The 27,444-nt window shown below is 37.6% G+C and overlaps 1 protein-coding gene across 2 annotated transcripts in view; it reads right to left on the reverse strand.

Moving 5' to 3' along the window:
- The window catches only part of LIN52 (lin-52 DREAM MuvB core complex component), a 109,588-nt gene that overhangs the window by 47,001 nt on the left and 35,143 nt on the right, over positions 1-27,444 (reverse strand). Inside the window, exons 6-7 of one of the 2 annotated variants that reach the window (XM_027844789.1) lie at positions 11,884-11,927; positions 8,466-8,515 (exon numbers count right to left, since the gene is read on the reverse strand). The exons of the other annotated variant lie outside the window; for it this stretch is intronic. Coding sequence (XP_027700590.1) covers positions 11,908-11,927 — 20 coding nt within the window. The 3' untranslated portion in view covers positions 8,466-8,515; positions 11,884-11,907. Of the gene's footprint in view, positions 1-8,465; positions 8,516-11,883; positions 11,928-27,444 lie in introns of those variants that run through there. 2 annotated transcript variants of the gene reach the window in all.

Here is a 27,444-nt window from a genome sequence, read left to right on the forward strand (position 1 = left end):
CCTCTCAGCATCACTGGGAGAGGGGCTCTTTGAAATATCTAAAAAGTGCTAGAGTGAATGTCAATTATTATCATTAGATTAAACATGTCCTAGAAAACATAAGATAATGCTATGGTTGCTTTTACTTCTTCCATTTGCCCCTTGTGTCAATTAACAAACATTTATTCAGCACCTCCTACGTGCCAGACCCTGTGTTAAGTGCTGGGGACATAAACAAAGGCAAAAACCAGTCTTTGCTCTCAAGCAGCTCACAGTCTAATGGGAAAGACAACTCTGCAAATAGCTATTTACAAAAAAGAGACATCCAGGATAAATGGGAGATACTGTAATTAGCAGAGAGAAGGCACAGGGGTGGGAAAGGTTTCCTGTAAAAGAAGGATTTTATCTGGGACCTGAAGGAAGCTAGGGAAGGTAGAGGTGGAGATGAAGAGGAAGAGCATTCCAGGCATGAGGGACTTAAACCTAATAGGGACGAACTACTGCACATCTCCCCTCTTAGATCACCGCTTTGTTGTAGCAGAGGAGCTTGCATAGCTCAATGAAACCATGAACCATGCAAAGGGTTACCCAAGATGGACAGGTCACACTGCAGAAGGAAGGAAAGGGCAAACCACTCCAGTATCCTTGCTAAGAAAACCCCCATAGACAGTATGGTCCAGAGGGTCACGAAGAATTGGACACAACTGAATGACTTAACAACTGCCTATCTCCACTGCCGTATTGCCCTATGTGTGGCTCTTTCCCTCTCAAATGATGGGCCAAAACCTTTAAAATTTTTAAATCTTTATTCATTAAAGGTATAGGCCTATACCTAAAGTTTTTCTTAACTTTATCATTTTTTGGTTTAGATATTAGAAGTATATTTGTCTCATAAGAGTCTGGTAGGGTATTTTCTTTCTCAATTTTTGAAAATAATGTGTGTAGTAGAGGTATTAATGGCTCTTTAAAAGTCAAGCAGAATCCTGCAAATCCATCTGGGCTAGATTTGTTTTTTAATCCTCTTTGGTAGTTCCTTTACAGCTAGTTAAATTTTCTTTTTTGAAATTGGATTCTTTAAGATCTCTACTTCATATTTTGTTAATTTCGATGTTTCATATTTGTATAATCCTATATTTTAAATTCTCAGTTTTGCTGGTACATAACTCTATCTACAGTAGTAGGTTCTGACCTAAGAATTATTTTTACTTCTCTGTTGGGAGTTCACTTTGTTTTCTATTTCGTTAATTTGATTTTTTAATTGGGCTAAGTAAAGGCTTATCAATTTTGCTAAGTTTCAATCAACTTTTAGCATTGTTATTTCTAAAGTCTTTTTGTTTTCCAACTTATTACTTCTCAAATTTTCAAGATTTCTTCTTCAGGGTTTATTTGCTTTTTTTTAATTTTCTAAATTAAATTGACTAAATCTCTTTTCCTGTTTCATTAATACATATTCCCACACAGATAATTCCTAGACCATAGTGATGCCTCCTTTCTCTAAATGCCACCATACTTCCTGACTTTACTACTACTACTGCTACTACTACTACCTCCACCACCACCACCACCACCATCTAGCATTTATATAGTAATTTAAAATTTACAAAGAGCTTTACAAATGTTATCTCATTTAATCCTCACAATAACCCTGGAAGGTAGATGCTATTAATATTCCCATTTTACAGAAGGAAACTGAGGTAGATGGAAGTCAAGTGATTTACCCAGGATCACAAAGCTACCACGTGTCTAAGGCAGGATTCAGACCCAGGTCTTTCTGATTCCAGGTTCAGTGCTCTTATCAATGGAGACCTAGCTGTACTATCCACTTAGCACTTGGCACATGCTACCCTATACTGTAGTTTATCTTTTTATATGTGTATTATCTCTCAAAATGGACCCTGAGTTTCTTGCATGTAGGAACCATGCTTTGTACTTCTTTGTAATTCTGATGTACTGTACATAGTAGGAATTCAAATAAATGTTTGTTAGTAAAGATGATCTCAAATCCTAAAAACCCTTAAGGTATCCTTGGGAACATATCAAAGGTTTTGGTCAAGACCAGACAGGCTTAGCAGGAACTGTTTGGTTCATACCTCCTTGGGGGAATGCTCTTTGGAAGGAAGAAAGTAGGAACAAGGGAGCAAGCTGTACAATGGATCAGGGTGAGAGTCTTATGCCTATTTTCATTTTGGCTTAACTCATAGATGTAGCTAAGGAATCCCAGCTCTGATGCTTGTGGCCTGTGGGACTTCAGGCAAGTTCCTTAACCTCCATAAGACTCAGTTTTCACATCTGTAAAAGAAGGAAGCATAGATGAGATACCCTCTAATGTCCCTTTTGGCTCTAAATCTATGGTGTTATGGTCCTATGGTCCTACTGATACTCAATGTCTTCCATCGAGTCAACCAAAAATCCCTGAAGTCAGACTACTAGGGCCAAGAGAAATCTAGGTGGAGAACAACAGTGCATTTGGGCGTGTGTTCATTTGCGGGGCACAAAAATAAAACACAAGAAAAACTGAAAGAGAAAAATTGTGGAGCCACAGAAAATAAGCCAGGGAGTGGTGGTTGTTGTTTTTTTTGTCTGACTTTGTGGTTTCATTGATGTAGGGAACTCCAGGTGAGATAACTCCCTTTACTTATAAAAACAAGCAATGGTTCTGCAACTTTAAAAGTCTAAGAGTTGCCTGGGGTACTGCAAGAAAAGGTTAAATGACTTGCCCAGGTTCACACAGTCTATGTCAAAAAACAGAACCTGAAATCAGGTCTTCCTGACTGTGAAGTCAGTTCTTTATCTACTACACCAAACTGCCCACCTTATATTAGCAGATCTAAAATTTGACAAAAGAAAACTACAACAAATTTCATCTTTTAAGCAGTACCACAAAATCTTTTAAAATAGAGAGGCATCTAAATTTCCCAGGATTATATGCAGTGAGAGACATCTCTGATAATCTACAATTAACTTAAGTATCAAGAAAGCAACAAGTTTTCTTTCTTTTCTTTTCCTTTTTTTTAGGAAATTGGGGTTAAGTGACTTGGCCAGGGTCACACAGCTAGTGTCAAGTGTCTGGTCTGAGGCCGGATTTGAACTCAGATACTCCTGACTTCAGGGCCAGTGTTCTAACCACTGTGCCACCAAGCTGCCCCAACAAGTTTAACTTTTAAGTTGCCACAAAATACCAGATGTTGATTATATAGGAAGTTTTTTTTTTTTTTTAACATGAATTAAAAAAACTATTCGGGGGCAGCTAGGTGGCACAGTGGATAGAGCACTGGCCCTGAAGACAGGAGGACCTGAGTTCAAATCCTGCCTCAGACCAAACACTTCACATTTACTAGCTGTGTGACCCTGAGCAAGTCACTTAACCCCAATTGCCTAAAAAAATAAAATAAAATAAAAATAAAAAATAAAAAAAAAATACACAAACTATTCAGATTGGATATGGCAAGTGCAGGTTATACCTCTCTGACTGTAAAAATTCCAGTGGAGAAATCTTATTTCTTAACTCTCCCCAGAGGATCTAACTGAAATAACTACGCAAAAGAAATTATAAATTTAGAAAAAAAATTTAATTTTTGTAGCACATTCTGTTAAAAGGCATCTGCCTAAATGCATTCATTCTTTCCCTTTCAGAACAAGAAACCGAGTATAGTAATCTGAAGATAACAAAAGCAATGCTTGATCCAATTGAAGTTCTATGCATTACACTATACACACTGCAGATTCACCCTCCTGTTCACTTGTTTGAATACTCCAGGAGATGACTGTGTAAGCTCTAAATACATCCAATCTGTCATCTGAAATGGGCTGTTCAGTTCCTACATCTGCCCAACTCACTTATGAGGTGGGCAATCTTCAGACTGGCTCAAGGAACTCAATTCACTAATCTGTGGCTGAGGAATAGCAGCACTTCATCAAGAGGCCTTGGGCATGGACTCTAGATAGACAGACTGTAGGAGTTGTTAGCTTGAGGTCTGCGGACTTTTTTTTGTTTGTTTGTTTGTTTAATATATTGAAACTTGCATTTCAATATAATTGGTTACCATGGAATTTATTCTACACATTTAAAAACATCATTCTGAAAAGTGGTCCACAGGCTTCATTAGACTGCCAAAGGGGTCCCAGGTGAGTAACTCTATAGTCTTTCTGCCCAAAGACATGTTTTCCCAGAGAAAATGACCCCATAAAACAATTATTGTCACCAAAGTCAAATGGAGGCTAAAAGTATTAACACAAGAATTACTATAGGTAAACTACAAGGGCTATTAAAATAATATTTAATCACTGATTATGGCATAGAACTTCTTAAGAAAAGGCTGATAAAAAGTATTATACAAAATATGACTTACAACTTTTATCAGTGGTGGGGTAGCATGTTGAGCAGGATTGTTCAGCCACTTTTATATGCTGCTACCCTACTGCTGACTCACTGCCTACATTAGGGGTTCTTAACTTGGAGTTCATGAATAGATTTCAGGGGATTCATGAACTTCAATGAGAAAAAAAAATGCATCTTTATTTTCACTAACCTCTAACTGAAATTTAGCATTTCCTTTAAATATGAATTAAAAAAACAACAACATTATTCTGAGAAGGGGTCCATAGGCTTTTCCAAATTGCCAGTTGTCCATGACAACAAATGAAATTCTCTTCCTCTCCTTCTCTTCTTTGTCCTCTCTCTTAGCTCCAAGCCCCCACATAAAGACAGCTCTCTAACAAACCCTACAGTTTTATGCCTACCTCAGTCTTCTCGACTAGGAAGCTCCCCCCAATGAAATGCTTACTCCCAACTGCATTCCCAATGAGTCCACAATTTAAGAGACAAATTAAATGTTTAAACAAAAATTTTAGAAACACACTTTTCCTACAGGACAAGTACCCATAAGGGAGTCCAAGAGGAAAAAGGAAAAACTGTAATAAATGCTGCAGGGCCCACAGTGGGGGAAAGAGGTGCGCAGGAGCCAGTTTCAACACCATCCTAATATGCCTTGTTGCAGTCTCCTTCCTGTCACTTTTCCTAGTGGTTACCTCTATTCACTCATCTCCCATTCTTCCAGCTCTATGAAGCTTCTCATGGCCTACCTTCCTCCAGTTTTATGTGTTTTGTTGGGAACTAGGTCCCTGTTTCATTTCCCAGAGGGCAGGTAAACTGGCGTCTTCTAAAGCTGCCAAGGTTTGACCAATTTCATCAGGATAATGACCACCTGTCATTTCAATTCCATCAGATGACTTTTTTTCCACAGATAAAAGGACTGACACAGGCACTTCTTTGCACTTGGAAAGCACACATATATGTATAAAAATTTTAAAAAATCTTTATTTATATTTCCTGCAGAAAACAGATGCAATTAAAACTGTATTTTAGTTTGCCAGAGAGTAAATTCCTTTCATGTTGACCTGAAATGCCCTTGGAAATCCAGTTTGCTGGGTCATCCTGCTATTCCTAGGAGGGGCATAAAAGTGCATGATGAATACAACTACTGAGGCCCAAGATGGCTTTGTGAGCCAAGTTATTGTATACAAGTAACACGATTCCTCATTTCCATTGTCTGACAAATCATTTTCCAAGTCCACTAATGCATTCATAACTTGATTCTTGGCACTTCTGAAGTAGAAAATTAGCAAAAACCATTCAACTTCAGAGGAAGCAGCCAGACAGTACTCTGGACCTTGTCCATCTTCAGCTATTTGTTTTCCCCCAGTTATCTGGGACACAAATGTTCCTTATTTAACTGTCTGAAAACTTAAAACACAGCAAGATGCAAATTACTACAATACTGTTCAAATGATGGTGTAATTCTGGATTTATGGTGTCAAAAAATAATTTGATTCCAATTTCCTAATTTCTATTTTTAAATAGTTCTAGCAGAACTAAAGGTTAACATTTCAGAAGAGCAGAAAAACCACCTCCTATGGAATAAAAAAAAATGAACCAATACAATTAAATCTGTTGATAAGCATTTATATCTATCTGCATCAATTGAGGTAGCAAGAACAGAGGTGGACATATGTACAATTAAGGGCAGATTACTAAAAATCTATAAATAAGCAGTCCTATCACAATGCACCCCCCCCCAACATCTCCTTCGATGAGGCTGGATTCAGAAATTCTAAGAAGAAAATTCCTCTTTGCTCCTGAAAAACTAATAACCTTAATTATGGAAAAGAGAACATTATCTCTAACCTCAAAGCCACTACTGAACATCTGAAAAAAAAGATTTCCCCATCACGTGCTTTCACTTATGTAAAAACTCCTAGTGAAGACATTCCCTCTACCTATGCTGATCAGAATCTGCTCTGCAATTTAAAATTTCATACAGTTGCCCAGGTTCCATGGAATATGTAATAGGGACAGGACTTGGTCCAGGTCTTCCAGATCCTAAGGCCAACTTTCTATTCACTATACCATGTTTAATGTCTCTCCTAAAGATTACTTCTTTAAATCTCTATGGATGTCTACAAAAGAGAGAAACAAAAATCACTAACACGGGCCATATTATGAAAGAGAAGCAATTAAAGCACATTTCTAGTTAGGTCTTCGTAAGACAGGACAATCCACAAGTGCCTGACAGCCCTGGGGCTGCACGGGTCCCAGGAGAGCCATCGCATTTCAATTATTACCACTAACATTACTTATTATCAGGCCGGTGTCTGTCCCCAAGGAAGGCAGCTTGTGATGACAATATCCAGCCTCTTCTTGTAAAACAATTCATTAGGCAAAGCAGAACAGCTGGGGCAGCCACGTGCAAGTTCTCAGAGAGCCCGCCCCACTGGGACCTCTGGCCTTATTCCCCTTTTGGTGAGGGACAGCCACCACCCCCCTGACAGCTGCAGGGGCCTCTAGGGAGACTTCAGGTTTAATCAGTACTTCCTGCACTGGAGAGGGGCATTTGACTTCCAACATAAACTAATGGCACTCCAGCTTTCAGTAGGTTACACCAGACATCAGATAAGAGGCTTTAGGCCATTTTTATCTTGTTCTAATGCTCAAGAGTTAATGAGGCAGTAAAGATAGTGTCATAGAAGATAGGTGTAGCTATATTATCCAATAAGTGGACTCATTCCCAGGCAGCCCTATTATGAAAAGAGGTGGTGAAGAAGGCTGCTTTAATATTGATTCTGTTAAGAGTATACAAACTCACTTATCCATAAGAAGGGTTATCTTCTGCTATGGACAAAGCACTGCAAAGAAATTAGGGGAACCCCTTCAAAGCCTAAATAGTGAAATGCTTATTTTAACCCTTTTAAAGCAGCATAAACTATCTCCTTTACCAATTTCATCTACTTCTATGGGCCAGGTTTTCAAAAACTGCTTCCAAAGGAAGCTATCTGCCTATTTTTACTTTACAATGTTCCTAAGAGCTGGGTTTTAATATGCACATATGGTAAGAGAAAGCAAATTTAATTATGACAGAAAATAGGTTTTTCTTTGGCCTAAAAGGTCACCCAAGGACTCTCATCATACAGGGCTCTGAAGACCAAAATTAATATCTCGAATTTATTCTCATCAAAACCAAATAAATAAAAAAAGGCTTCACACTGACAATCCATGTGTCAAAATATATAAGTATATATGAATGCATTTTAATATACGCATTTGAACTATACATCCAAGCAGCTAGGTGGCACAGCAGATAGAGCCCTGGACCTGGAGCCAGAAACAACTGGGTTCAAATCCTGCCTCAGACACTTACAAGGTGTGTGACCCTAGGCTAGTCACTTAATCTTTTTCATCTCAGTTTCCTCATCAGTAAAATGGGGATAATAATACCATCTATCTTCCAAGGTTGTTTTCAGGATCCAATGAGTTAAAACATGTAAACTGCTTTGTAAACCATAATTTGCTATATAAATACTAGCTATTATTAATATCAAATATGAATTTTATTACAGATCATTTAAATATACTTTAATACTTCTAGGATTTGTGATTACTTCCTCTACCAACACTGATAAAAACTTAGTAGATGTAGTGAAAGATGTATCACCTTATGGGAAACTCCAAATTTGCCTAAGCTAATCCTGAGGTCAACCAACCCAACATTTATTATATACTTTTTACTTGTTAGACATTTTGTAAAGTGCTGGGAACAGAAAAAGAAAACAAAAACAGTACCTACCTTAAGAAGTGTACATGGTAATGGGGGACAGCACATGCATATAATGTATACACAAGATACATACAGAGTGAAAGGAAGGTAAGCTAAAAGAACAAGGCATTAGCAGCTAGCTGAGATAACTGGGAAGCCAGGCGGAGGTGAGAAGGGAGAATAGGGGAAACAGCCAATACAAAGGCAAAGTGAGGGGAAATGGAGGCTCAGTGTGAAGGAAAGCAGGAAGCCAGCATGGCTGGATCACAGAGTACAGAAGATAGTAATAAGCAAGTACATTAGAAAGACAAGAAGTAGACAACTTGTGGCTGGCTTTTTTAAGAGAGAAAAAAGCTTTATTAATAATTTTTGGTTTTCATATCACCAGAATTTCTCCCAGTATCCTGCCCCCTCCCAGACAGTCATTCATTCCATATAATAATACTCTGAAAGGAAAAAAAAAAATAGGAAGAGAAAAAAAATCAGCAAAACCAAGTTTTTGAGAAAATATGAAAATGTATGCATTTTTCTATATCTATGGAATCACCTCTGCAAAGGAATGGGATAAAGGTATCTTCTCATAATCCTTCTTTGGAGTCATGTTTGCTCTTTGCAATTTTGTAACATTCATTTGAAACTGTTTTGTAATTGTTCTTTCCGTTTATTTTGTTGTAGCAATTGTATATATTGTTTTCTTGGCTCTGTTTACTTCATTCTGCATCAGGTCATGCAAATCTTTCCATGCTTCTTTGTATTCATCATAACATTGTTTCTTATAGCAAAGTAATATTCATATACCACATGGAACATTTATGTATCATATATCATGCATGTACCATGTAAAATTCATGTACCACACTTGGCTTAACCCCTCTCCAATCACTGGGTAAGTGCTTTGCTTCCCATTCTTTGCCATCATAAAATGTGCTGCTACAATTATTTTGGTGTATATAAGGGAGCTTTCTTCTAGTCAATTATGATTACAAATTGCAGAGAAAATGATGGTCTGCACTGGTAGAGAGAGTTTCCTCTGAGAGTTCCAAGGAAATCAAAGGTCCATTTCCTATCCCTATACTTCTTCTAACAGTGTTTGGAATCCTTGAGACAGGTCACAAAATTACTATGATTCTTTGAGTTAATCATTTCATCAGTGTGTATACTCCCTTTACAAATGTAGGTAATAGTCCTTCCTTCCATATAATGTTATCCTGTATAATTTTGAGTTCTACTAAACATTTTTACCATCTAACCTAAGCTAGCTCCTCAATTCTGCTGAGAAATCCTTTTATTCATCTATTGTTGGCCGCTATCTAATTTAATTTTCCATAGTGGCCATTTCAAAACTCTTCACCTCTCCTCAATACTCAACTCCAACTGGCCCTTTTCATTCTTCTTATTTTTACACATTTTTATTTTTAATAGGATTTTGCCAAACATCATTTCATTATGCAAAATAAGAACAGAAAAAGATTATATGTGAAATCATACTTCCAGCAAATAGAGGTTTTTTTTTTCTTTTTTGGGGGGGAACCATCAGTATGACTACTTACCCATTTATTCTCCCTTACAGTTCCCCCTGCTATATAAGAAAGCCTTCCTTTGTAACAAATAAGTAGAGTCAAACAAAACAAACCCACACACTGGACATTTCTAAAAATATATGCTTCATTCTGTACCTCTAATCCATCATATACATCTCTGCCAAGAAGTGGGAAGCATGCTTCATCATTAGTCTTGGGGAGTCATAACTGATCACTGCATTGATCAGAACTCTTAAGTCTTTCAAAGTTGTCTCATTATTAATGATTTGAAACATTTTTTTCATATGGCTGTTGAAAGCCTGCATTTCTCCTTTTGAAAATTATCAATTCAGCTGCTTTGACCAGTTTCTGTTTGTACATTCCCACACACACAGTATGAATAGTCAGTAGAAAGAATGCTGACCTGTGTTCAAATGCTATATCTGTCATTTACTGTTTGTGTGAATTTTGGCGAGGCACTTAATTTCCCTGGGATTCAATTTTCTCACGTTTAAAACAAGGGATGGCCTCTAAGGTCCCTTCTAGCTCTAAATCCATGATACTATGATATGTGCATGTTGCTTCCCCTAACAGAAGGTACCATGGCTGAGAGCACAGATTCTTTCACTTTTTTTGTCTTTGCATTCCTAGCACAGTGCCTAGCACAAAGCAGATGCTTATGGTTGGAACAACACTCAAATTACACAAGCTGGGATGGTTTCATTTTAAGGAGGACATCCTCACTGGCTGACTTGAAGAACTAGAGGAATAAAAAGCCCAGAATATGAGTTGGCGTTCCTGAGGATGGGCAGAGTACTCACTACTCTGTGGGATGTCTTTCTGCCCCAGCACTTTTGCCCTGGTGAATGTGGAAGCTGTGGAGACCAGTGTCAGTTTTTAGTAATTATATTCTTTTAATATTTTGTTAAAAGTTAAATCATTTTCACTTAATTTTATGGTCCGTAAGTGTTTCACTGCATTCCAATCAGGACTTGCCTGAATTAAGCTGGGCCCAGAATAATAAAAATGCTTACAGACTGACTGTTCAATCACCTGGGGGCCACTTTCATTCTTTGGCAGATGGCCTTGCTCCATCCTGGAAGTTCATCTATCACGAGCTCACTCACAACCACCCTTTTGTTTTAGAAGGAATGCATGTGAGTCATTAGCCCATTCCAAGGTTAACTTCTCTACTAAAATTCTTGATCTCATCATTTCCTGAACTTTTGGAACCTTTTTCCTTTATTATCTCTTTTGCTTCTTCAATCTCTCACTCTCTAATTGCTTCTTTCCCTCTCACTATTTTAAACATGCTTGCATCACCTCAATCATTAAAAAATTTCTTAAATCAGATATAGTCTACTTTCTATAGCATAGCTCTGATCATATCACTCCCTCACTCAAAAACCTTCAATGGCTCCATACTATGAAGTGAATAAAGTTCAAATTCTTTAGTCTGGCATTCAAGGACCTAAATAATCTTATCCCAACTTGCCTTTTCAGCTTTTTATTTCCCGCTACTCTCACACTCGTATTCTAGAACACAGACAATCTATGGACTCACAGCTCCCATAATGAGCTCTGCTTTCATATCTTTAGTATTCTGTCTGTACTATAGCACCAGAGTTCAGTTTGTGGGGAGGTATGGCTGTCTTCCATAAAGGTCCATAAAGGTTAAAGTACTGATTATATATTCTGTCATGCTCCTCAATACAGGGTATTGGAAGGAGGTTAAGGAGAATGTAGTTCACATGCTTCTTGCTCTCCATCACTATTTCCAGACTCTCCCTCTGCCACCATCACTCAGCAATGTCTAATGCTGAATTCTAAATGAGATATATATGTATATGTGTATGCATATATACATACACATGTATGTGCATTTGTTCATAAGTATATGCCTATATGCTATGTTTATATATGTATGCGTATATACACACATATAAGTGCCTACATACACAGAGCATGAGTCCCATCATAACCTGCAGTGTGGAGGGGTGGAGAGGTCAGGGTTTAGAGTCAAGCTGACATGATTCATACATTTACTAACTGAGAAACTCTGGATAAATCAGTCTCTATGTAGTTCACAAAACTCTCTTTAATACTTAAATACTAAGTCACAGAGATGCACAAATTTACACAGATGAAGGGAGTTCCCACACCAGGATTTCCTTATCCTGCAAAAATCTTTATGAATATGCACGTGTTTCTATTATAAAAGCATTTATTAGATACCTATGTAAAATATGGTACTACACTAAATGCTATACAAGGTAAAATGAACAGTTACGAACCTTGTGCCTTTAGGACACTATGATCTAAAATACACATGACGAGCCTATAAAGAAAAAGGAACAAATAAACCATACAACAATATAGATACTAACTGCATACACAGAATTTATATCAATCAAAAAAAATGTATATCAATCAGTCAGTCATCCAATAAACATTTATTAAGGACCAATCATGTGCCAGGCACTGGGGAATACAATAGGAATAATAAGACAGTCCCTGCTTTCAAGGAGCTCACCATCTAATGTGAGAGACAATAAGCAAACAAAAACGTACAAATAAACAAGCTATATACAGGATAGACAGGAAATGATTAACAGAGAGAAGGCACTAGAATTAAGAAATGTTGGGAAAGGCTTCCAGTAGAAGATGGGCTTTTAGGTGGGACTTAAAGGAAGCCTGGGAAGGTAGCAGGTGGAGATGAGAAGGGAGAATGTTCCAGGATAAGGAACCCAGAGAGAATTCCCAGAGACAAGAGATAGAGTGTCTTATTGTGGAACAGCCAGGGCGCCAATGTCACTGGATCGAAGAGTATTTGACAAGGAATAAAGTATAAGAACACTGGAAAGACAGGAGGGGGATAGGGTGTAAAGGGCTTTAAGTGTGAAATAGGATTTTGTGTTTGATCCTGGAGGCAACAGGAAGCCACTGGAGTTTTTGTTTTTGTGTTGTTTTTTTTTGGGGGGGGAGCGTTGACATTATACCTACACTTCAAGAAAAACACTTTAGTGGCTGACTGCAGTATAGACTGGAATGGGGAGAAACTTGAGGCAGGCAGACCCATTAACAGGCTACTGCAGTAATTCAGGTGTGAGGTGATGAGGGCCTGTACTAGAAGGATGGCACTGTCAGAAGAGAGAAGAGGGTATATTTGAGAGATGTTGCAAAAGTAAAATCCACAGGCCTTGGCAACAGACTGGATATAAGGGCATGAGAGATAGTGAGGAGTTGAGGATAATACCTAAGGTTTCAAACCTGAGCAACTGGGAGGATGGCATTGCCCTCTATAACAATAAGGAAAGCCGGAGGTGGGGAGGGTATAGGGGAAAAGATAATGAGTTCAGTTTTGGACATACTGAATTTAAGATGTCTAATGGACATGCAAAGGTAGTTGGAGATGTGAGAATGGAGGTCAGCAGAGAGGTTGGGGCAGGATAGATAGTTTTGAGAATCATCAATATAGAAATGATAATAATTAGATGCATGGGAGCTGATGAGATTACCAAGTAAATTAGTAAAGAGAGAGAAGAGAAGAGTGCCCAGGACAGAACCTTGCATTATATCAGAGTACTGTTTGATGTTGAGTGTCATCAGGAAAGCTAAGTAATAGTAATAAATGAATTAAGACACAGGCAAGATAGAAGGGAAAGAGAGGAAAGACAGCATGAAAAGATGAAAGGAAGATAGGGAGAAAAAGGAAAAAAAGATATATATGGCTATAACGGCTAGTTTGTCACCAAAATGTACCTTTAGGTATGCTGAATTCTATCTTATGTATTGATGTTGGTGATAAGTATTTCTTTCTGAGGTGAAGAATTTAGTCAAATTGCACAGAGAATAGGAAAAAAATCATAACTTCTAGTCACCATATCAAACTCAACATGTTCTAAATCAAAACCATCCCCTTCTCCTTTCTCTCATCAAAGGATTTCCTTCTCAACTTCTTTGTCTGTCAATGGCCTCACCATCTTGCCAGTCACCTTGTCACAAAACTTTGGAGTCCTACTTCACTCTTCCTTCTTTCATGGCCTCTATCCAGGCAGCTGCCATAGCTTATCAAGTCTTCCTTAAAAAGCTTTCACACATGTCCTTTCTTCTCTATTTTCACTGTCTTAATCCACAGGCCTCCTAAATAGATAACAGGAACCTAGCTGGCCTCTCTGACTACAATTTTTCTATCCTTTAATCCATCTTTTGGAATAAATACAAATATCAGACTAATTTTTTTACACATTACTTTCATCACGTCACTTGTATGCTCAAAAAACAATCAGCATCAGTTGTCCCTCCTGGCTATTCCATCTTCTCCATATGCTTCTTGTTGCTATTTCCAGGACCTGAGAGGCAGCACTGCCTAATAGACAGAGTCAAGAAAACCTGAGTTCAACTCCTTCCTCTGACATATATTAGTTGTATGATCCTGGGAAAGTCACTTAACCTTTCAATGGCACCAGCAACCCACTAAGATTATAAATTGCAAAATAATTGCCAATATGCATTGGTAGAGGGATCCTGCTATCAATGAAATCTCAGGTCCACTCCAAAGAAGGATTTTGTCATCATTTATAACTTTCCCATAACTTAGCTTGCCTTCCACACCATGTTTATTGTTTCTCCTATACAACAGGAGGAACTAAAAAGAAATTAACAATTACTATTTCCACATGAGACCCAAAACATTTTCCATATATCTAATAATTCAAGGCCATCAGCAGTCAATTAAAAAAAAACAAACAGAAAGTGCTACTATCCATGTTTACCAGAAGCAAAAACTGTCACTTCTTTTTTTACTATTAATTTATTTTGATTTATCAACAATCACTTCCTAGGGGCAGCTAGGTGGCGCAGTGGATAGAGCACTGGCCCTGACATCAGGAGGACCTGAGTTCAAATCTGACCTCAGACCAAATACTTGACACTAGCTGTGTGACCCTGGGCAAGTCACTTAACCCCAATTGCCTAAAAAATCAATCAATCAATCAATAAAAATCACTTCCATATGCTTCTGAGTTTAAAATTTTTCTCCCCCTTCCTCCCCAAGACAGCGCACAATATGATATAAGCTATACATACATATTCCTATTAAACACATTTTCAGATTAGTGATGTTGTAAGTAAAAATTAGAACCAACAGGAGGAACCACCAGAAAGCGGAAACAAAACTCAACAGAAGAGAAAAAAAAATAGCAAATAGTATGCTTCGATCTGCATTCAAACTCCACAGTTCTTTCTTTGGATGTGAATAGCATTTTCCATGAGGAGGCCTCTGGAGATGTCTTAGATCCTTGTATTGCTGAGAGGGGTTAAGTCTATCAATATTAGTCATCGCAAAAAACTGTCATTTCTAAGCTCTTTGGAACTAAGTTTAATTTTGAAGCATATAAATATTACAATCACTCATTTCTACCTACTATGCCTCCTTGATGATCTGAGGGGTTATGTTCCAAGTGAAAAATTACTAGTCCCATTTCTGAACTGACAGAGGGAATATACTATTAAAACATAGCAGCTGTTGCCCTCAAGACCTACAGGTGACAAAAGTCACAAGTTCCCTACTTGGGACTAGCTGTTGCTCGGAGTTCACTTTTCTCCATATGCCAGGGAAAAAAAAGAGTGTGACAATGTTTTTGACAACCTTTGCTCATGAAACATTGCTTAAATGACAAGCCAAATGATCTTTTGTTATACAGCTGTGAATAACTTAGTATACTTCTTCTTCTAAAATCTGTATTTCTGTTACGAAAACATGCCACTAACCAATAAAGATTTTAGGAGAAAAAAGGATGGAAATGATGAACTTCCTTTTTACTAATCATTACTAACCAGAATATAAGTTCCTTTGTATTTGTATTTCTAGCACCTAAGCGAAGTGCCTGATGCTTAATAAATTCTTGTTGGGTCACTTAAACTATCTGAGCCTCAGTCTTCCTTTGAGGTTCCTTTAAGTTCTAAATTAATTATCCTCTATGAACCTATGATTGATTATTTATTTCCTCTTGGGATCTCTTTCAGGAGGTGATCGGTGGATTCTTTCAATTTTCATTTTACCCTCTGGTTATTATTGAATATCAGGGCAGTTTTCCTTGATAATTTCTTGAAAGATGATGTCTAGGCTCTTTTTTTTAATCATGGCTTTCAAGTAATCCAATAATTTTTAAATTATCTCTCCTGGATCTATTTTCCATGTCAGTGTTTTTCCAATGATATATTTCACATTGGCTTCTATTTTTTTCATTCTTTTAGTTTTGTTTTATAATTTCTTGATTTCTCATAAAGTCATTAGCTTCCATTTGCTCCATTCTAATTTTTAAGGAATTGTTTTCTTCAGTGAGCTTTTGGACCTCCTTTTCCATTTGGCCAATTCTGCTTTTTAAGACATTCTTCTCCTCATTGGCTTTTTGGACCTTTTTTGCCATTTCGGTTAGTCTATTTTTTAAGGTATTTTAAGGTATTTTTTAAGGTATTTTTAAGGTATTTAAGACTGAAGAAAATTCTTCAGTCTTTTTCGGGGTTTCCTTTAGCAAGCTGTTGACTCATTTTTCATGATTTTCTTGCATCACTCTCATTTCTCTTCCCAATTTTTCCTCTACTCCTCTTACCTGCTTTTCAAAATCCTTTCTGAGCTCTTCCATGGCCTGAGACCAACTTATATTTGTCTTGGAGGCTTTGGATGTAGGAGGTTTGACTTTGCTGTCTTCTGCTTATATGTTTTGATCTTGTCACCAAAGATTCTATAGTCTGACATTTTTTCTGCTGTTGGCTCATGTTCCCATCCAATTATTTGACTTTTAAACTCTTTGTTAAGGTAGGGCTCTGCTTCCAGTGTGGAGGGTGTACATTCCCAAGCTTCAGGAGTTTCATGCAGCTGTTTTCAGAGATACTTCTAGGAACCTGTAAATTTTCAGTTCTTCCAAGGTGGTTATGATCAAAGGAGAGGTGTTTACTCCTTTCCTGGCCTGTGCTCTAGTCTATGAGTGACCCCAACCACTCTTTTGTGTCTTGGAACTGAGGAGGATTCCCTCTCTACCGCACCACAAGCTCCACCATGCCAATGCTCCTCCTAGCCCCAGGGCTGCCACCCAGATCCAAGCATGGACAAAGCAAGAGAATCCTACTTCAGCACCAGCAAAGAGATTCTTGCAATCCCCTTTTGATCAGTTGCTCAATTCCCCCACTGTCTGTGGGTCAAGAGCTCTGGAAACAACCATTGTCGCTGTGGCCCCCACCCCATCCAGGCTGGGACCGGATCACACTCTTTTCTCACGCAGGTCCAACAGACCTTTCCCACTGAACTTCTAAGTTGGCTTTGGTGTTTGTGGGTTGAGAAGGCTGGAAACTCCCAACTTCCCATGATTCAGTCTCCTGAGGCCTGCTCCAGTTTTTCTGGGTCCCCATCTTTGCTGGCGCAGCCCATGCTGAACTGTGCTCCTCTCCCAGCCTGGTGCAACAGACCTTTCCTATCAACCAGCCTTGGGCTGGAAATTTGTTTCACTCTGTCTCTTTGTGGGTTCTGCTGCTGTAAAGTTTATTTAGAGTCATTTTTTTAAAGGTATTTGGAGGGGTTTGGGGGAGAGCTCAAGCAAGTCACTGCTTTTATTCCACCATCTTGGCTCCACCTCCCTACGGACAGTAATTTAGCAAAAGAGAGCCAAGAATTACAAAAACCTAGAGAAGAGAGATTATCCAGAAGGCAAAGGTGGTCAAGAGTGTTAAATACAAATATGACAGCTGAGAAGAGGTCATCACATTTGGCATTTATAAGATCATTGGAAACTTTGGAGATAGAATTTCAGTTGAGTGATGAGGTCAAGAAGCCAGACTACAGAAAAGTAGGAGCAGAGGAAGTAAATGTACTGAGAAGAAATGGCTTTTTCAGGCAGTTTGGCTAAGAAAGAAAGGAGAAATATAGAATGATAGCTAGTAGGGGTAGGGGTCTAATGAGAATTTTTAAAGATGGGGAAACATTTTTAAAAAGAAAAAAAAAAAGCAGGCCAGAAAAATAAATAAACATATTAACCGAGTCTAATAGTATTCCACATCCATAGTCAGAAAGAGAATTCTTAGACAGATAGATAAAGATTATTTATTAACTACTTACTATGTGCCAGGCACTGTGCTAAATGCTAAATATACAAAAACAAGCAAGCATGGTAAGTCCTTCCTTTAAGAATTGGACACTATGGGGCAGCTAGGTGGAACAGTGGATAGAGCACCGGCCCTGGAGTCAGGAGGACCTGAGTTCAAGTCTGATCTCAGACACATAACACTCACTAGCTGTGTGACTCTGGGCAAGTCACTTAACCCCAATTGCCTCATATAAAAAAAACAAAAACAAAAACAAGAATTGGACACTATAATGAGGATGATAACACATAAAGGGGAGTTGGAAGAGGGAAGAAACTATTCATACAATGGCATGGTTTGGAGATAGAGGACAGGAAGAGTGATGAAAGCCTGATTTTGGGCAAGTTAAGAAGAAAGCTCACCCATCAGCTTTTGGTGGGAAGGAGGTGGGGTTGATGGCTGGATTAGAGATGGGCATGGTTTGGATCTAGCAGCCAGGAAGTAGGATAGAGGCCTACTCTGGTTCCAGGCAATATAAAAGACCAAAGTTCACCTTATCAGCCCCCAGGGTGATTACAAGGATGTAATGCAAAGCTCCTATGGGGAGAAAGTGAGAATGACAGTTGGAGCTGAGGTGGTGTGGTGCTATAGACTGGATTCTTATTTGACAATTTTTAAAAATTATTAGTTTTTATTGATATACTTTGTTTCTACATCACATTCATTTCCAAATATGTCCTCCTCTTCCCTAACCAGCAAACCATACTCTGTAAGAAATTTAAAAAAAAAAGGCAGTTCATGAAAAACTAACAAATATATCAATTGAGTCTGATAATATTCTATACCCACAGGGAGAGAATCCTTAACCAAACAAGGGATAGAAGAGATCATTTTTAAAATAGACAATAAGAACAGCATTAAAGAGAAACATTAGAGAGGGAGGCCTTTTTTTTTAATATTCTCAATAAAAGTCTGATAAAATATACAAGGAATTTATGTAACACTGAGAGTCATTCTCCCAATAGATAAGTGGTAAAAGGATGTGAATAATTTTGGGGAAAAAATTAGAAACTACGAGAGACCACATGAAAATGTTCTCCAAATCAGTAATAGCAAGAAAATGCAAATTAATATACCTCTAAGGTTTAACTTCATTCCACACAAACTGGCAAAGATGACAAACAGTGAAAACCAGTAAGTGGAGAGATTATGAGAAAAAAGATATACTAATGCAGTTAGTAATGTGAAATGCACCAGGAGTTTTGGATTTCAAATTATAACTATGCAAGAGAAGGGACCAAACTGTCCATACCCTCTGGTCCAATGATTCCTCTACTGAGTACATACAGCAGAAGAAAATGAAAGACAGAAGCAAAGCCCCAATATACTTGAGAATATTCAAAGCAATACATTTTATGGTAGCAAAAGAGTGAAAACAAAGTGGATGCCCATTAACTGGAGAAAGGCTAAAGCATTATACATAGAAGAAAATAGTTAAGTATATTAAGAAATGATAACCATGAATCATTCAGAGAACTATGGAAAGATATAAATTAACTGATAAAGAACATAATAAGGACAACCAGGAGAACAATGTATACAATTACTACAACAATGTAAACAAAAAGATAAGTAAAAGAAGTAGAATTCTGCATCACAGATTACCAATGAAGGTCCAGGAGAAAAGACAGTTAAACTTATCTTCTTATTCCTCCCTCTCAGTAGAAAGGTAGGGAGGGTGCTATTAGGAGAGAATATTGTACAAATATAGCTGGTCAATTAGCTGCTTTTGCTTATAGTTTTTCTGTCACCAGGCAGGATTCAGTCTTTGGCAGGGGAGAGGACTTGCTATAGAGACAAAAATTATCATAAAAAGTATTTTTAAAAAAGATTTAATGGTATTTTAAAGCTGATCATAAGTAAGTATCCCCTCAACCCCTAACTATCATCAATACTCATTCGTTTGAACATTTGAAATTATTAATTATTTCACTGGTCAGAAGAATGAGTACATGAAAAGACATTTATTAAGTGCTTACTACATGCAAAACACTGTGCAGGGAGGACAGAAACAAAAAAGCAGTAAGTTCACATTCTGGCATTCTTTCATTTTAAAGAATGGTGGTGCTTTTCTAAAGGGAGACTTCTTTCTCTACAAGTTCAATACTTATATGGGAAAAATTAGATCAATATTCCAGATGTGCTTTCAGTTTCAAGCCTGACTACCCATGGATTAAATTCTCAGCTTGACTGACTAGGAAGCATGGATGAGGCCAAAACTAGTAAAGCTGGCCTACTTCAAGAGGGTAACATAGACTGAGTCAGGCTCTTTGGTCCATTATTCAGACCCTTGATACAAAGTTATAAACAAATTTGTTGCCTTGAAAGATTTCTGAGAGGAGCAGGTAGATTATTTAGCATTCACATGACTTTTTATTTTATTTTTCTAAATGACACTTCCATTACACATTAAAGAAAGGTGTGGCTAAATTACATCCCTGTTTCTATGGATCTTGACAACTGATAGTGGCAGAAACAGATGGGTATAAACTGTTTTTATTTCCAACCAAGAACCCCCTCACTCTGCCCAAATCAGAATATTGTCATTTCCCCACTGTATAACTACTTCCTTGGAGATTCTTGGTGGTAATAAACTTTTCATCCTGAGTGATCAGAAGGCATATTTCCCTAGTTAGATTTGACTAGGAATTCTACTCACTATTAATTTAATATAAAAACAGATACCTTGCAATATAAAACATTGCTTAGGATGAAATTAAAGGCATAAAATTTCAACATATAAAGATTCTGGAAAATTTTAAATGTACAAACAAAAATGAAGTCTTTCATCAAAATGGTTGCCACCAGAATTTTTACCTAGAAGAGTCACTAAACGTATACTGAAGACAATGGCAGGTTTAGCAGTAATATTTATATAAACAAAACCAGTGGACAGTTATTTATTTTTTAATCTGACACGGTAAGATATGTTTTGGAAGCTAATACTATCTGGGGGCCAAAGTATTATTCTAACCACTGCCAAAATCATACTTTAATTCCTCACTGTCGTATGGAAATAAGCCTGAGTTTTCAAAGACTTTGACAAGTCTTAACCTAACTGGAAAGCTTTTCGTTAAGGGTTTAATAACACTGTTGTCTGAGGACCAGTCCAGGGTAATGTGAAGTGGCTTATCATTTTTTTTTTTTGACCACAACCAATCATGAAACCATCTGCTAAGGGACTACAGCTTTTATTAGTGCAAGAAATCCCCACACCACCACAGTTTCCAATCTAGGTGACTGAGAAGATGGTGGTGCTCTTGACAGTAAGGAAGCTGGAAAGAGTTGAGGGCTTGAGGGAGAAAAATAATGAGTTTTGTTTTGTACACATTGAATTCAAGATGTCACAGGACATCCAGTCCAATAAGGCAACTGGAGATGACAGACTAGAAGTTGGTAGAAAGATTAAGGCTGGATAAACTGACTGGAGAATCATCAGCATAGAGATGATAACTGAACCCATGAAAACTGATGAGGTGATCATCAAATGAGATTATATAGAGAAAAAAGAGAAGAGGGCCCAGGATAGAGCCTTTGCACCTACAAGACGTATATTAATAATATGCTTTATAGCTCTTTTAGGTTTATAAAGCACTTTCCTTATAACAACCCTGAAGCAGGTATCACAAGTATTACTGAATAAAAATTTAAGGCCCAGAGAGTTTAAGTAATACAATTTTGGTCACACAGTTATTAAATGTCAAGAGCCCGTATTCAGGAACCTGACTCCAATGGGTTATTTTTTCCACTATACCAGCATTTACCTAAGCTAAAGTAAAACTATGGAACTGGCCAAAGGAGATAGCATACATCCTTGAAATCCACAAATAATTACAAAAATTTTATTTAGTCATAGCACTTTTACCACCAAACTTTTCACTAATGTTACAGGCAAGGCAAATAGTGAAAGTCCTTGAGTCTAACGTCCTTTAATCTTCTCTGTCCACTTACTGGTAGAGGTGCTAATGATCAGTAAATGTACAAAAGGCCAGAGAAGGAAGTAAAGGGATGATGAGTCTCCAAATAATCAAAAGTTGATGAGTTTCAGATTTACAGTGCTTCTTGTATTCAATTCTGCAAACATTTATTAGACATTTACTACCTACAGGACATTTTGTTAAGTGCAAGAGGAGATATAAGGTTAAGGTAAACCACAATTCATCCCCTCAAGGAGCTGACACTCTAGCAAGGGGATATAGCATACATACAAACAATTTTTAATACAAAATTACACATGATAAATGTATGAGAGGTGCAAAAAAGCTCTATATGATATAGGGGTGGGAGGGAGGTTTGAGGGAAAGAAGAATGAGAAGACACTTGATAAAAGAGAGCAATTGAATACGGCTTTGAAGGATGGATAGGAATTCAAAAGGCAGAAGGAGACTGTGGTTATTCCAAAAATTAGGAATATTGTGAGTAAAGGCATGAAGGCAGGGAAACACAAGGCATGAACGGAAATGGATTAGATTGGGTGAAACGTAGCATACATAAAAAGGCATAATTCAAAGCTGGAAAGGTAGGGTGGCAACAGATTGCCTTTAAATGCATGCATAAAGTTCTTATATTCTTATTATTCTTATATTTAATTTCTATAATTAGTATTCTTATTATGTTCAACAAATATTCTCCTATATTTAGTTGCTGTAATAATTGTTAATAATAACTCATATTTATTTAAACAGTACTTTTAAGGATTACAAAGTCTTTTATTTATAATAACTTTGTGAACTTTTCTAACAGTAACCATCATGAACTACTAACTGTGAGGTAAAAAAGTGAACTACTAAAGAGTTTAGGGTTGTGACATGCTCAATCTCTGTGCATAAGGAGGATAAAACTGGCAGCAGTGTGAAGGATGGTGAGAGACTGGAAGCAGGAAGGTCTGTTAGAAAGTGGCTGCAACAATGCCAGTATTTAATAACGAAGACCTGTGCTGGAGTTATGATAGTGGAAATGAGAAAGATTGTGGACAGGGTTTTATAAATGGTTGGGTATTAAAGGTGAAAGAGAAGGAAAAGTTAAAAGACCAAAGCAACATTTTTAACGTAGGAGACTGGGTAAATAGTAGTGTCAAAGACAGAAGTAGTGAAGTTGGGGAGAAAAATGTTGTTCGGATGGAAAAACATTAAGTTCAGTGTTGAATATGTTGATGCAACATCAGGATGTTGGTGTTCTCTAGGCAGATGGAGATGTAGGTCAGATGCCCAGCAGAGGAGTCAGGGCCAGAGATGTAGACTTAGTAGTCATTATCCTATAGGTAGCTTATGAAGTTATGGTTAGCGAATGGCATAGCCAAGGGAAAGCAAAGAAAGCCAAAGACAGAAACATTAATTTTAAAGGGAACAACTACAGTCCACCTTAAGGGGAGACAGTATAGGAGGCCAAAGAAAGGACAGGCAGGAGAACTAGTAAAGTACAAAGTCTTTAAACCTAGATCACTGAAAAATCATTTTAACACCTGAGAATGCTTTCCTCTTCTTCTACCAAAAATCACATGAATACATATTTTCTTGCAGGAAGGAGAAAGCCATTAATAATTAGAATTTAAGATGTGGCAAATTTGACATTCATAGTCTTCATCAAACCTTAAGACAGTACCATTCCGGAGAAAGACTGAGTTCCCTGGTTGCATATGAAGGAAGAAGTCATGAGTTTGAACCCTAAGATAAAACAATACTGGTCAACATGATCCAAGTCTAATTATTTACAAGGGTAGAACTTAGAAGAAACCAGAGTCACATACTTAGAAATAAAAAAGCTTTTACAAGTATGTCAATAATAACAGCAGCACTTCCATTCAGGAGGTTGTGAACATAGTCTGAACTTGTTATTTTTTCCCCAAAACCTGGCTATTCCAGCCAGTCATTCATCCAGAAAAAACAAGAGGCCAAGGTCCAGTCTCAATTTCCGTCCCAACCATTCCAACCTAATCTCCTGGAAAGTTAATGCAAATAAAAGCAAGCTCTCCACTGCTACTGGTAGTGAAGCCTGTTCCTTTCCCAAGAGAGGCCTGTAAAACAGGACAGTCACTGACAGCAGTACAATTACTGACACAGATACAGACTTTATGGACATGTTTATCTCCGCTGTAAATCCACACTCTCTCTCCACTCCGATTCACGAGTCATAAAGAAATTGCAGATAATGAAAAAGTTGGGAAATTTACAGCATGTCGGAAACCTCAGACAGCCAGAAGAAATTAAAGAGCTGACTAGGGATAAATCACACAGGTACAATTAAAACTTCCCCTATACCTTCTTCATTTCCAAACTGAGGCACAATCCAATGGAGCTGATGAAAAGTTGAGGTCATGACTCCTCAGGCTGTAATCATTTCTTAACTAACTGCATGTCAAAATTAGCCAATTCACGGGTCATGTGTGAATGCTGTTTCTGGTTGCTACTCTGATTCTAGACACACACCCCTCCGCAGGGAAGCGCTCACAGAGCAATCCTGTCGGTAAACAAGCCAAATTGCAACAAGCAATAAACGGAAAGGTGATGTCCTACACCTACAGGGATGGCAGTAGGTGAAGGGACATTTTTTACCATCACCACTGTGGATGTGGGCATTAAAATGAGAAAGTAGAGCTACAATGGCTGAATGAAATTCGAGGTTTCGTGTTCCCTAATAAATAACCATTCTCAAAGTTTCATTTTATCTCTTGTCACCATTCCAAAGGAGATTTCAAAGGACTACTATATTTGAAACTAGAAAAAGAATTACTTCTCTGTGATACTTGTTTTTCAATAGTGAATTGGATTAATTGGGGTAGATACCTGCACAAAGTTACAGGAAGCATGATGTCTTCAGGAGCTATTAAAAATCTACCTCACACAACTGGCCTTACCATATCCCAACCATTTCTTTTCTACAAATCCATATCTCATTGATGCCCTCTGTTTTTACCGAACCATCATTTCAATTCTTTCTCACCCCATGACTGAATCCTTATTTGTGACAAATTAAAAGTTACTGCAAAAAAGGCCAGTTATAGCGACCTCCTTTGAGAATGCATACAATATTCTGCCCTAATAAGGCCCCACTTCTCTGCCATGAGGGAGAAAATATGTTTCAGTATTTGTTCTTCAAGTTCTTCATTGGATTCTTCTATTACTCAAGAGTCAAATTCACATTTATTAACCTTTTCATTTAGATTAGTTATTGTGTATATCATTCTAATAGTTCTTATTTCATTCTTTAGTAGTTCACATACGTCTTTCCATGTTTCTCTGTATTTCTCTTACTGCCTTATTTGTTACTGCATAATAGCATCCCATTACATGCATATACCACAGTTTTTTTTTCAGCCACTCCCTAATCAGTGGCTCCAACATTGTCTCTAGTTCTTTGCAATAAAGAATGCTGCTATGAATATTCTGGTATATACTGTACCTTTGGTTTCTTATTCTTACTTCTTTAGGCTATCTGCTTATTCTGGAGATCAAAGGGTAGAGGCAGTTCTTGTATAATTCCAAGTTGAAATAAAGGACCATGGAACCATGAACCATACATTGTATATCTTCTCAAAATTCTCCCCAACAGACACAAAGTCCTCTCACAGATTCCCCCCCAAAAGAGCTCTCACCTTTTGCTATCTTTGCCAATTTATCTGGAGTGAGATAAAACCTCAGGCTCATCTTAATTTGCATTTATCTTACCACTAATGACTTAGACTATGTTTGTCATGTGGTGACAGGACAAGACCCATGATTCCTTCTACCAATGCACATCAGCACCTTTTCTATAACTTATAGTCTTGATAGTGAATTGCCTAGAGCACTGAGAGATTAAGTGAGTTGCTGAGAGTCAGTCAGTCAGCAGATGTCAGAGACAGGTCTTGAACTCAGGTCTTCCTGGTTTTGAGATTGGCTCTCTATTCATCAGTTCAAAAATCTTTTTTTGAAAACTGTTCATATCCTTTGACGATTTATCTCCTGGGGAATGGTATATGGTTTCTATTTGTATCAAGTCCCCGTATATTTTAGATATCAGACTTTTATCAATATTTCATGCAAACTATCTTTCACACTATACTGTTTCTTTTCTAATTATCTTCACCAATTTTATTCATGCAAGTACTTCTTAATTTTGAGGAGTCAAAATTTTCTTTTTAATCTTCTATGATCTCGTCTACCTCACATTCAGTTAAGATTTTTTTTCCTAGACAAAACTGAGAAAGGTACTCAATCTAATGTTTTAACGATATGGCCTTTTATGTTTAGACTGTATATTTGTTTTTAATTTATTGAGATTATTAAGATGTTGACCTAATCCCAGGGTTTATAAATCTGTTTCTTTATAGTTTTAGAATTGTATTTCAATATAATTGGTTTCCCTTGTAATCCTATGCATTTTATTTTATTCATTAACGATATTGCTCTGAGAAGGGGTACATAGGCTTCACTAGACTGTCAAAGAATGCTAGATCTAATTCTAATTTCTGCCAAACTGTTTTCCAGTTTTCCCAGCAGTTCTTATCAAAAAACAAGTCCTTCCCCTAATAATTTATGTTTGGGGGTATATCATTCCCTTATACTGTCAAGGGCACCACCAGCCTTCCCAACCTAGGTGTTATCCTCGACTCCTCAACTCTTACCCCACATTTCAAATCTGTTGGGAGATCCTGTCATTTCTACCTTCAAAACACCTCTTGTACATGTCCCCCTATCTTCTCTGATAAAATTACAACCCTAGTGCAGGCCTTCATCACATCATATCTAGATTGGTCAGTCTCCCTGACTCAAGTCTCTCCCTACTCTAGTCCATCAAACTGCCAAAGAATCTCCCTAAAGCAGAGGTCTGATCATGTCACATCCTACCCAATAAACTACAATGGCTCCCTATTGCCTGCAGGATCAAATATAAAATCCTCTACTTGCCTTTTAAAGTCCTTCACAACTTGGCCCCTCTGACTAACTTTCCTGGCTTCTTACACTTTACTGCCCTACATGAACTCTACAGTGACACTGTCTCTAATGCTGTTCCTCCCATACCACACTCCATCTTCTGACTTTGTCCTCATGTCTAGAACACTCCCCTTCCTCACCTCTGCTTCCTGATTTCACTAACTTCCTCCAGGACTCAACTCAAATCTGCAAAAGGCCCTTTCCTCCCCTCTCCCCTCCCTCCAAAGCTAATGGCTTACCATGGGTTTATCCTGCATAAGTCTTGTACGTACAAAGTTGTTTTCACCAAATGAACTTAAGCTCCTCGGGGGAAGGGCTGTCTTTGCCTTTCTCAATGCCAACCACATAATAAGTGATTAAAAAATGCTTACTAACTGGACTGAGCAAACTCCAAACTACTTACTGTCTTCAAAGAGCCTTTGTTTCTTCCTTATCAAGTATGTTCCACAGATCTGCTTTCTGGTTGATTGGTTTGTTCGTTATTTCACCAGTACTAAACAGTTTTGATGACTTCTATTTCAGTTTAAATCCTGGTAATGCTAAGTCTTTTTCATTTGCACTTTTTCTCATTTACCCTTAACATTCTAGATTTTTAGTTCTTGGTCATTTAACCTTTATCTGACTCAGTTACTCATCATCTGAACTGGGGATTATAATGATATTCATCTCACAGGGTTCTGAGGACCAAATGAGATCCTATTTATAAAGTGCTTTGCAAACCTTAAAATGATGTGCAAGTGTGCTTTGTTATTTTATTTTAAATAACTTTTATTTTTAATACTTCTAATTTGATTAGCACTAAAT

This window comes from Vombatus ursinus, unplaced genomic scaffold, assembly GCF_900497805.2.
Source record: "Vombatus ursinus unplaced genomic scaffold, bare-nosed wombat genome assembly UNPS02014945.1, whole genome shotgun sequence".
Lineage (NCBI taxonomy): Eukaryota > Metazoa > Chordata > Mammalia > Diprotodontia > Vombatidae > Vombatus > Vombatus ursinus.